Source organism: Lactuca serriola, chromosome 4 (assembly GCF_051521515.1).
Source record: "Lactuca serriola cultivar US96UC23 chromosome 4, Lser_US96UC23_V15, whole genome shotgun sequence".
Taxonomy (NCBI): domain Eukaryota; kingdom Viridiplantae; phylum Streptophyta; class Magnoliopsida; order Asterales; family Asteraceae; genus Lactuca; species Lactuca serriola.
Window position 1 is genome coordinate 197,739,606 of NC_136411.1, and position 11,390 is coordinate 197,750,995.

General features: G+C 34.7%; 1 protein-coding gene and 1 non-coding gene across 3 annotated transcripts; one reads left to right on the forward strand and one right to left on the reverse strand.

Moving 5' to 3' along the window:
* Positions 1-3,979: 3,979 nt before the first annotated feature.
* On the reverse strand, positions 3,980-4,087 carry LOC145103371 (U6 spliceosomal RNA). The gene has a single exon (XR_013706465.1). It is a non-coding gene; the product is annotated as a U6 spliceosomal RNA (small nuclear RNA).
* Positions 4,088-5,724: 1,637 nt separating this feature from the next.
* LOC145103124 (malate dehydrogenase, chloroplastic-like) lies at positions 5,725-7,784 on the forward strand. Of its 2 annotated transcripts, none has more exons than XM_079040668.1 (2): positions 5,725-5,880; positions 6,379-7,784. In XM_079040668.1, the coding sequence occupies exon 2, from the start codon at positions 6,387-6,389 to the stop codon at positions 7,539-7,541; it is 1,155 nt and encodes a 384-aa protein (XP_078896794.1). In that variant the 5' UTR covers positions 5,725-5,880; positions 6,379-6,386; the 3' UTR covers positions 7,542-7,784. The 2 variants fall into 2 exon arrangements, with proteins under 2 accessions (XP_078896794.1, XP_078896793.1); XM_079040667.1 differs by lacking the exon at positions 5,725-5,880 and adding an exon at positions 5,911-6,275.
* Positions 7,785-11,390: the final 3,606 nt, after the last annotated feature.

The following is an 11,390-nucleotide window of genomic DNA, read 5'->3' on the forward strand; positions in this document are numbered from 1 at the left end:
TTTTATTGGGGTCTAGTGTTTATATTTGGGACTTGATAATAGGTAGGAAAATGGATTTTTGTACCGTATATCTTCAACCTATCTGGCTTCAAATGGTAGAAGTATGCTTCCAATTATTTTATTATATTTTTCCAAATTCATGAATCTATCTTATAAGATTTTGATGATTGGGATGTGATGTGAACAGAGCTGTGGAAGATTTTGATGATTGGACTAATAGGCTTATGTATAAAGTTGGAGTTGGAATGAAAGGAGGCAATAGTTGGGAATCCTGTTTCAGCATTTACCCTATACAAATGCCTTCTCCATTGGAAATATTTTGAAGAAGAAAAAACAAGCTTATTTGATCAAATTGTTCAGATGATTATTTCAGCAACTGAGGTAATTCCTTAGACAACGGTGAACAAAGAACTATCTAAGACTAAGGTTGATCATGCTACATGGCCAATAATGATCTCTAGGGTCTGCTAGAAGGATTAGAGATTGCAGTTAAGCGTCTATCTAAGACTTCACGCCAAGGACTTGATGAATTTAAGCTAGCAATGTTTTACTTGATTTGGACATAAACCTTAAGATATCGTATTTTGGCATGGCTAGATGCTTTGGAGGAAAGGAAACTTAAGCAAAAGCAAACACACAGAGAGTTCTTGACACATAGTAAGCAAGATAATGCAACTGTATATATAAATTATGCTTCTCTTGAGTTCATTTTTTTATTAGATTTACTCAATATTGGAATAATTATTTGTATTTGACATATTAGTGAAATGAATTAGCTTTGTTATTAATGGTATTTTATTTTGTATTATAAGATTTTTAATGTGTTATTTAATTTGAAAATTACTAAATCTATTAAAATATATAATTTTTAAAACATTTAACTTTATGACACGCAAAAACGTGTGTCGTCCCTATTTATGACTGGGGCTTTAATTATACGCAATGCGTGTCCTAAACGCGCGTCGTAAGGTTAGACACGCAAATGCATATCATCTTCATTTATGACAAGGACTTCCTTGACACGCATTGCATGTCATAAACATGTGTCGTAAATGTGCGTCGTAAATAGAAGACGTGTAAAAGCGTGTCGTCTCTCGTAGGGGTGGCAAATCAGGCCATCGTGTCGTGTTTTTGTCTGACACGACACGACACTACAAAGTTTTATGTAACACGAACACGATACGACACGATGTTGTGTTTTTTTTAACTAACACGAAAACGAACCGATTAAAAAACAACAAACATGACACGACACGACAAAGGTAACATAATAAATAAATAGTTTATTTAATTAATATTTTAATCATACATAACACGAAAAATACAACAAACACGAAAAACACGACAAATAAATGCTAAATCGTGTCAATTTCGTGTCGAGTTTTAAACACGAACACGACACGACACGACATCGTGTTTTTTACACTTAACACGAACACGACACGAACACGAATTTGAATTTTAGTTTCGTCCCAATTTCGTTTCATGTCATGTATTTTTGTCGTGTCGTGTCAACAATTGTCACCCCTAGTCTCTCGTTATTATAAGGCCTTCCTTGATACGCATTTGTGTGTCATCTGAGCATTTTACGACACATATTGCGAGTCGTAAAAGACTGTTTTTTCAAGAAGAAGAAAATATCTCCTTATAGAGAGACAAATGATATTCAATTGCTTTGTTTAATCGGTTAAAAATATATCTAAATTTAATTTTCTCTCTTGGCTCAATTGGTGTGTTTCTCTTTTTTTAATGGTTATAATCTGTAACTCTTGTTGTATTGCTTTTTTTCCCGCAAGCTTGTAGCTGACTTTAATGCATTTGCTGTTAAAAAAAAGTCCCTAAACATTTTTTCTGATTTGATCCTTTTGGGCTTTGGTTGGCTATTGTTGGTTAAATGATTATTTTAAAATAATTGAGTAAATGTTTGAAACCGTTTGTTTTGATGGTAAAAATTTGTTTCGATCCCAACTTTTCTTTTTGTGCTTGCATTATATATATGGAATTCTTTTATTGTGACTTTCATCCCAAATATATTTACCTTATTTATTTCTTTTTTCATTTATTTTTTATTAATATTTTAAATAAATAATGATTAATAAAACATTTGGGTCCCACCAGCCCACCATTTTCTCTCCCCAATCGACACCACCATCATCACCATCATCTGCACATCCATCAGAACACCAAAAATCGTGTTTAAACTAGATATTTAATATCACCATCACCACTACAACGAAATCAATACATGATACTAAAATTTGAAACCTTGAATTAGGTTTGCAAACCATTTCTTATTAACGTAGTGATTGTGTTTATTGATGACATATTTGATCCCCGTAGGTAACGCAAGAGATATTTGGGTAAAATATTTAAAGTACTCAAAAGCAAAGGAGTCAAGAGTACAAACATAGAAATATTAGGGGTGTCATGGATAAGATGCTATACATGAACTATAAGGGGTGTCATGGATAAGATGCTATACGTTTCAGACCGTTTTTAGATTCATTTAGGATTCATGTCCCGATCTTAGGGTTGGTTTAGACCTAAGGTAAAGTCTATATAGACTATGTAATTTGAAGATGAGATCTTTAGTGGATAGTGCTATCACCAATAGTTTATATATGAATACTTAGTGCTATCACCAATAGTTTATATATGAATACTTTTTAGGGTGTATGTAAAAACCAATATTTGATAGAATGCGGAATTTTCCTTAAAAATATGTACATATGTTTAAATATTTTTCTCATCTACAAGGTCCGAAGATATAACGAAAAGAAACCTTCTATTGGCAAACTACGATGGAAGTGCATGGATCAAAGAAATTAAAAACAATGGGTGCTTTAGATCTAGTTTCCAATCATTAAAGTTAATATGTAAATCTATCATCGATCATTAGTCAAACTTATAAGAATTTTAAGGTGAATTCCTTTTTTTCTATAAATAATAATATACCTAAACCAGTCACAACAAAGTGACTTCGAATGAATATAGCATAGATTTCCCTAATTGCTCTATACTTAAACAACGAGATAATGACTTAGAAGGATAATAAGGTTTCCAGTTTGTCCGTATTAGGTCACTAAGATTTTTTTTTTGTGCGTATTAGATCAATATGGTTGTTATTACCGCTTACAAATAGTCCTTTTACCGGTTTTAACCGGTAAAAAGACTATTTGTAAGCGGTAATAACAACCATATTGGTCTAATACGCACAAAAAAACCTTAGTGATCTAATACGGACAAAAAAACCTTAGTGATCTAATATGGACAAACTGGAAACCTAATTACCCTCCTAAGTCATTAACCCTAATTATTTAGAAAACATCATTACTAATCAATGTGACCGACTTGTTTGACTGAAAATAGTTGCTTCCATTTAAACTTATCTCACAACCTTTCCAGAACTTCTAAGTCCAAAAACTCATATGATTGATGATCTTCATTACATAAATATGCAACATTTTATCAGTAACTTTTTTTTTGTCATTTAAACGTTTACATGAACACATCCATATGTACCAACAATCTCACTTTGATACCTCCCATCAATGTCTACATTTGATAACGAATGAAAATGTAAAACAAAGAGGGACTTGCAGAGGATGCATATTATCAATTATTTTATAAAAACAAACCACAACATGAACTAAGAAACCGAAGTTGCAAAATGAATAAAAAATCAGCACATAAACAAACACATACAGACTATATACAACACATAAATGGAAGTTTATAAAGCATGAAACTTAATAACAGGAAAAGTAAAAAACTTAAATGAGACTTTATAGAAAGAAAGATCACCCTTACTTGCCACAAATGGTTGAAGACATCAACAAGAAAATCAATATAATCATGGAATCCACATGTTGTCTGATCATGACTTCAGTAGATGAACTACTGAAACGTAAGAATTGCAATTGAACTCTATTAGCATTTGAAAAGGGAATTAGGGTTCCAGAGAAGACGAAGAAGGGTTTAAAATTTTTTTTGGACCATTTCTCAATTTGTGCGTGTCATCCTTGCGCAGGGGTCACGCTAATCTTCTCTGTATCGTTCCAATTTTATTGGATGTCTTCAAAGGGACGAATATAGATGAAGAGCTTCGCCATATAGAGGAGTACCATGTTATATAGGATGACACGAGTTCTAAACGAACTAGTTTACTGTTCATGGTCATATATTCTCAATGTCTTTAAAATTAGGGTTAATGACTTAGAAGGGTAATTAGATTTCCAGTTTGTCCGTATTAGGTCACTAAGGTTTTTTTTTGTGTGTATTAGACCAATATGATTGTTATTACCGTTTACAAATAGTCATTTTTACTAGTTAAAACCGATAAAATGACTATTTCTAAACGGTAATAACAATCATATTGGTCTAATACGCACAAAAAAAACTATAGTGACCTAATACGGACAAACTAGAAACCTAATTACCCTCCTAAGTCATTATCCCCTTAAACAACTTGTGGGAGACTTGTTGGTAACGTTTGGTATATAGACTTTTGACGTTTCACTACACCAACCGGTGATAGCAACCTAAACTACAAAAAGGAAATTAAATAGTAATTTTGTGGGATAAATTTTCATGTAAGAATTCAAATGTACATATTCGCTCTTATCTAAGTTAAGAAAATTAACACGATTCTTACACGAAACCATAAGAAAAAGTGACATCCGTTCCAAATTTGATAATTTGTTTTATGGACATCTAATTCATAAAATATGTTTGTCAATGAATACAATTTATATATTTAGTCAACAAAAAATTTATATGATTATGAGACCTGAAATAATTATTCTTAAAAAAATTCCAAATGTTACTTGTGTGTGTATATTAGTTGATGAGCATGGGTGTATACAAATTCGATTAAGAGAAATATATGTTATATGTATAAACATATGTTTCGGTCATTTCTATCCAATGCAAAATCAAAGTAAAAAGTATATACGAAATGTATACTAATATAACTTATTGATCCATTTTCACAACCTGACATTATTTGGCCTCTATGGCTATAGAGATTCGCATTCAATGACTTCAAGAGATGAAACATGGCCTCGCATTACATTACATTATGAAATGAAATTTATTACTTTATACTAAATTACTCAAAACACCCTTTGAACACCTAAAGCAATTATTAGTAAATGTCTTCACCTTTGAGTACCACAAAGAGACGTTTGAATTCTATTTAACATATGCAAAACATATTTAGTATATTATTGCACTAGATGTGAAACCCGTGTATTACACGGGTTGATTTAAAATAAGATTAAATATTAAAGTGTAAACAAATTTTTTTAATATACAACTTTAAAATATAAAAAAAAGAAACGTATTTATTGCAATTTAATATCATATATATGATATTTAATATTTTACATATATATAGATACATGACTTTAATTTTAAAAATTGAAACAAACCAAAAATTAACAAGTGTATAATATTTATTTCAAAAATACCATAAAATAACAAGTATCAAAATTAATAAGAGATTGATACGTGAAAAAAAACATTAATTTGTTAACAGGTAGGTGTTATTCGTTAAAATTTTCCATTTACAGATAAAAATCATAAAATCCACTACGGGAATATGCCAATGAAAAAAAAAGCATCAGCCGATCATGACCGTTCATAAAAAGTCATCATATACTGCGGCTACGATCTGGTAGGATATACGATGGTTCCACCTTACCAATTAGTCCTCACCACAACTCCGTGAACACTCGCTCCACGGAATCTTTACCCAGCCTTCTCCAACATCCCCCACCTACGATTCTAACTACTTAAACCCTTTCTTCCTGCCCTTCAAACACAGCTCTCTTATTTCTCTTCTTCTTCTCTGAAGATCGGGAGCTACTTTGAATAAAGGTACGTATATACGTATACGCTTTCTGTATCTATTGCCACAATTTCTGTATCATTACTTTGTGAATCACAGATCTAGAAGTTATCGCATCAACTTTTCGATTTAATGCCTAGTAATTTTACGAATTTTGATTTTCCCCTGTCTATGTAGCTTCAAGAACGTGTTTTTTTCTTTTTAATCCTTAATTTCAGACGATAATCCATCGTAATTTTGACGCTACTGGTGTTTTACTTGCTATGAATTGTGCGTTTTACCTACTTAGAACAAGTAAGGTGATTTGGCAAATGGCAATGTAATCAGTCATCTAATGATCGAGTGATAACATTAATCGGGCTTCCTTGATGATCTTATTTTTGTGTGACATTTATGTTTGTTGGACATTTAATTGCTACCACTGGTACATTTATCATCAGATTTAATCGATTTACTTGTCATGCTCATGAAATTTCCACTGAATTAAATCGTTGTATTACATATTTGATTCACAATTTTGGTTTCAGGGTATCAAATGGCAGCTACATCAGCAAATTCCCTTTCGATCAGATCAAAAACTCGTTCACTTCCACAATCAAACCCTCATGGAATCAACTTCAATTCACAAAACCATCTACACTACAACTTCAAATCATCCTTCTTAGGCAACAAAATCACCACAACCCATCAACAAACTCTCACCCAAACACAATCAAAAACCCTTAAAGTCAACGCATCATTCAAAGTCGCCATTCTTGGAGCTGCAGGTGGCATAGGTCAACCATTATCACTTCTAATAAAAATGTCCCCTTTAGTTTCAGACCTCCATTTATACGACATAGCAAACGTCAAAGGAGTAGCAGCCGATCTCAGCCATTGCAACACTCCCTCTAAAGTTCAAGATTTCACTGGAAATAACGAATTATCAAACTGTTTAAAAGATATAGACATTGTCGTCATTCCAGCTGGCATCCCAAGGAAACCAGGTATGACACGTGATGATCTTTTCAACATCAACGCGAACATAGTAAAAAGTTTAGTCGAAGCTGTAGCGGATAATTCCCCAAATGCTTTCATCCACATCATAAGCAACCCTGTCAACTCAACAGTGCCAATTGCAGCTGAGATTTTGAAACATAAAGGCGTGTATAATCCCAAGAAGCTTTTTGGTGTTACAACACTCGATGTTGTAAGAGCGAATACTTTTGTAGCTCAAAAAAAGAACCTAAAGTTAATTGACGTTGATGTCCCTGTGATCGGAGGTCATGCTGGAATTACGATTTTACCCTTGTTGTCGAAAATGAAACCGAATGTTTCGTTTACTGATGATGAAATTGAGGAGTTGAGTGTTAGGATACAGAATGGTGGGACGGAGGTGGTGGAGGCTAAGGCTGGGGCAGGGTCAGCGACACTGTCTATGGCTTACGCAGCTGCCCGATTTGTGGAGTCGTGTCTTCGGGCACTTGATGGAGATAGTGATGTTTATGAGTGTGCGTTTGTGGAGTCGGAAATTACGGAATTGCCCTTTTTTGCATCAAGGGTTAAGATTGGGAGAGAAGGGGTTGAGGGTGTGGTGTCGAGTGATCTTGAAGGGTTGAGTGAATATGAGAAGAAAGGTTTGGAAGCTCTTAAGGGTGAATTGAAAGGAAGCATAGAGAAGGGGGTTGCATTTGCTAATAAGGAAAAGTGAGGGGTTGAAAATTGAAATGAAATTTAGGATAGAAGAGGTGCTATAATAATAACTATTAAAGTAAATAATAAAGTTGCTGTGAAAAAGAAAGCATCTTCGGTTTTGTCGACTTTTTTTTTGAGGAGTGGGATATTCAATTATTCATGTTCCATTGGTATTGTTGTTGTACAATTTTGTTGAGAGAGCAATGGGGAATAGAAATATATAATAACTTTGCTATGTTAAAATGTTGGTTTTGTGTTACTTGGAATGTTTGGGATTTGGTGGATTTCAGGATTCTATCCTAAACTCAAGTGAGTGAATTCCTAACTTCTATCGATGAAATGTTTGGTTCACTGATTTTGATGGAGTTGGATTGAATAAGAATTCAATGGTTGAGATTTAATCTTAAAAATGTAATAAAATAAAATAAATAAATAATAAAAAAACAGTCACATTTTTGTTAAAGTAACCTTTTGTTCATTTTCCAGCATGGACAAAACTATTTAGGGGTATGATAGTCAAATCAGGTTATGAATATTGTATTCATTTTCTGTTTTAAGTTGTCATCTCTATCTTGTTATTTTTGTCATTCGGTGTATATATTTGATCATTTAAGTTTTTTGTTTATGTTGTTCAAAATATAACATTATGAGCTCAATACGCGAAACAAAAAAAATAATGTTTCAAAAGAAATATGTACAAGAGCTTTGGAACAAATGGGAAAATCTTGAATCATACACATTTCCTCGGGCATGTTTATGTGGGCTTTCACTAGAGAGTGATGTCTTGCGTAGATGGTAACTTACAAAATAGAACGAGTTACTCTTATTGTTATGTAATCAGAATTAGATGGTTTTAGTTGGTTCTAATTAACAATTATCCAACAATCGTCCTTTTAATGATGCAATCGCAAGGCGATTTTAATGTCAAAAGTGACGGGTTTTATACAAACAATCCTATGTGTACATGCAACCCTAGGTTTGGATCTATGTTTTCTCTATTAGATACACAACTTTATGAACACAAGAAGAACCCTAACATGCACCTAGGTATTTCGAAATCTATGTAGTAGAATGCATTACATACCTCTTGTTGTTATATTGTAATAACAACACAAATCTTCAATCTCTTTGTCTTGGAAAGCAAGTACCACAAGTGTAGTACCTCTAATGGTTCACAAACACCACAAGCAAATGGAGAGGCAAGAGAGAGAGAGAGAGAGAGAGAGGGGGGAGAGGCAAAAATCGGCTCTAGGTCTTCTAGGGATCAAGTGGCCGATTTTCTAAGGCCTAAGGGGTCTTTATATAGGGTAGGGATTAGGGTTTCAGTCCTTATCCTTATCTGGTTACTTGCCAACCAAGCAGCCCATAAGATAAGCATTTAATCCTTATCATGGACGAATTCTAAGGCCTTATCACCTTGAATTCCCCCCCCCCCCCCCCCCCCCCTTCCTTGGGGCAACCAATGCCCTATTTTGCAACTATCACATAATTACAATTCAGCCCCTCTAGTTTAATTAATTACATTTGATCACATAATTAATTCTTAATTAATTATTGACCAATATTAATTAAACAAATATGATTTCTCCTTTAATATATTATTCTTATAATATAGTAATAAATCATAATAACCTCTTTCTCTATTATTTCTCCAGTCAAGTTGCTTTGGTGAAGCCAACCCAAAAGGACCATGCACAACCGGGTCAAGTACTTACCAAGTATGGTTACGAGCTTAGACACTAATCCAACAGTCTCCCACTTGGATAAGTCTAGTAACCACAAATGTAAGTATAACTCGATTAGCAATCGTAGCTCTCAAAGACGTTGTCGAACTCTGATCTTATCAGCAACCTGTCCTTTAGATAAGGGATCGTACAGTCCTCTGTTTTAGATATCGTGCGGACAATCTCATGGAACATAGTCATACTTATTGTCCAGCAACTTGTTTCTCTATCTCAGATTCATTTGACATAGAACTTAATTGAACACATAATTCAGTCCTGACCGGGCCCGACACATAAGTCAAATCAAATCATCGAGGGGCCCTGATATCGCGTTTACCCTCTTAGGATAAAAGAAATAGATAAACTTCGACTTATATGTATTTACTACTCAACAATCAAACTATACACAACAATGCGTTTTATGACATCAATCTACGGATGCGGTTTCGCATTATCAATGCACAATCAATTAGCAAACAATAAACCATATATCTTGGTTTTAAGACCATATGATATTATCGTCTTGCGATCACTCGTGATAAATTCCATGAAGTGATTCCAGCAAGCGCGGGTTTATTCCAATGCTCAAAACTTATTCATAAGCACTCATGAATGTTGTAACAAAACTTTGTTATGTCTAATACCTTTTAGACAATCTACACACCAATTCATGACAGTCTTCGCTCATACCTACTTCCAACATATGAACGACTGTGGACCGTTTGAATAATTCGATTATTCTCAATTAACTCAATTATTCAGGAAGTCAAAACATGCAAAGCAAAATAATATTTAACCAATCAACATAAGACAATAACTGTACTAATAAATAATACTCCTTTATTTAATCATCAAATGTCAATTACAATTATCTATTACACGTTCTAAACTTTCTAATCCAAACTAACATCGTCCTTCAGCCCAATGCTCCTAGCGTGCTGCAAGTGCTTAACCCTACTCAATCCCTTCGTAAGCGGATCTGCTGGGTTATCCTCTGACGATATCCTCTTGACTACGAGGAGTCCTTCTTCTACCCGATGTCTAATAAAGTGATATTTTTTGTCGATATGTCGAGATCTACCATGATCCCTCGGTTCCTTGGTGAAGGCAACCGCTCCTTCATTATCACATAAAATTTCTACAGGCTCCTTTATGGCAGGTACAACTCCAAGGTCTCCAATGAAGTTCTTCAACCATATTTCCTCCTTTGACGCTTCACTCACTGCAATGTACTCTGATTCGCACGTTGAATCAGCTACGGTTTCTTGCTTGGAACTTTTCCAAGTCACTGCTCCTCCATTAAGGGTAAAGACCCAGCCCGAATGTGAACGGTAGTTGTCCCTATCGGTCTGGAAATTGGCATCTCTATACCCTCGCACCTTTAAGTCGTCACTCCCTCCGAGGACTAGAAACCATTCCTTGGTCCTCCGAAGGTACTTAAGGATATTCTTGACTGTGGTCCAATGTGCTCTGCCAGGGTTCCCTTGATATCTACTGACCATGCTCAAAGCGAAGGCCATATCAAGGCGAGTACAAGTCATAGCATACATGATTGAGCCAACTGTGGAAGCGTAAGGTACTCGGCTCATCTCTGCTATCTCAGCTTCGGTACTCGGACTTTGAGTCCTACTCAACTTGGCATTACTTTGGATTGGTAATTCTCCCTTCTTCGAGTTTTCCATACTAAAACGTTTTAACACCTTGTCCAAGTAAGTATTCTGACTAAGTCCTATTAGTCTCTTACTTCGATCTCTCACTATTCTTATTCCCAAAATATAGGAAGTCTCTCCGAGGTCCTTCATAGCGAAGCACTTCCCGAGCTTGGACTTAACTTCCTGCAGTGTCGGGATGTCGTTTCCTATGAGTAATATGTCATCGACATACAATACGAGGAAGCTAACTATACTCCCACTGGCTTTGACATACACACGTGATTCATCTTCGCTTCGTACAAATCCAAACTCTTTGACTTTCTCATCGAAGCAAAGATTCCATCTGCGAGATGCTTGTTTAAGTCCATAAATGGACTTCTCAAGCTTGCACACTCTATTGTGATGCTTCGTATCAACAAAACCCTTTGGTTGAGCCATGTAAACATCCTCATCCAACTTCCCATTAAGGAAAGCGGTTTTGACATCCAT

Excerpts from the sequence above, each read along its gene's own strand:
- LOC145103124 (XM_079040667.1), top strand. The coding sequence starts at position 6,245 with ATGTTTGTTGGACATTTAATTGCTACCACTG. Across the intron at positions 6,276-6,378 it reads ACATTTAATTGCTACCACTG|GGTATCAAATGGCAGCTACA; the intron begins GTACATTTATCA and ends TTTTGGTTTCAG.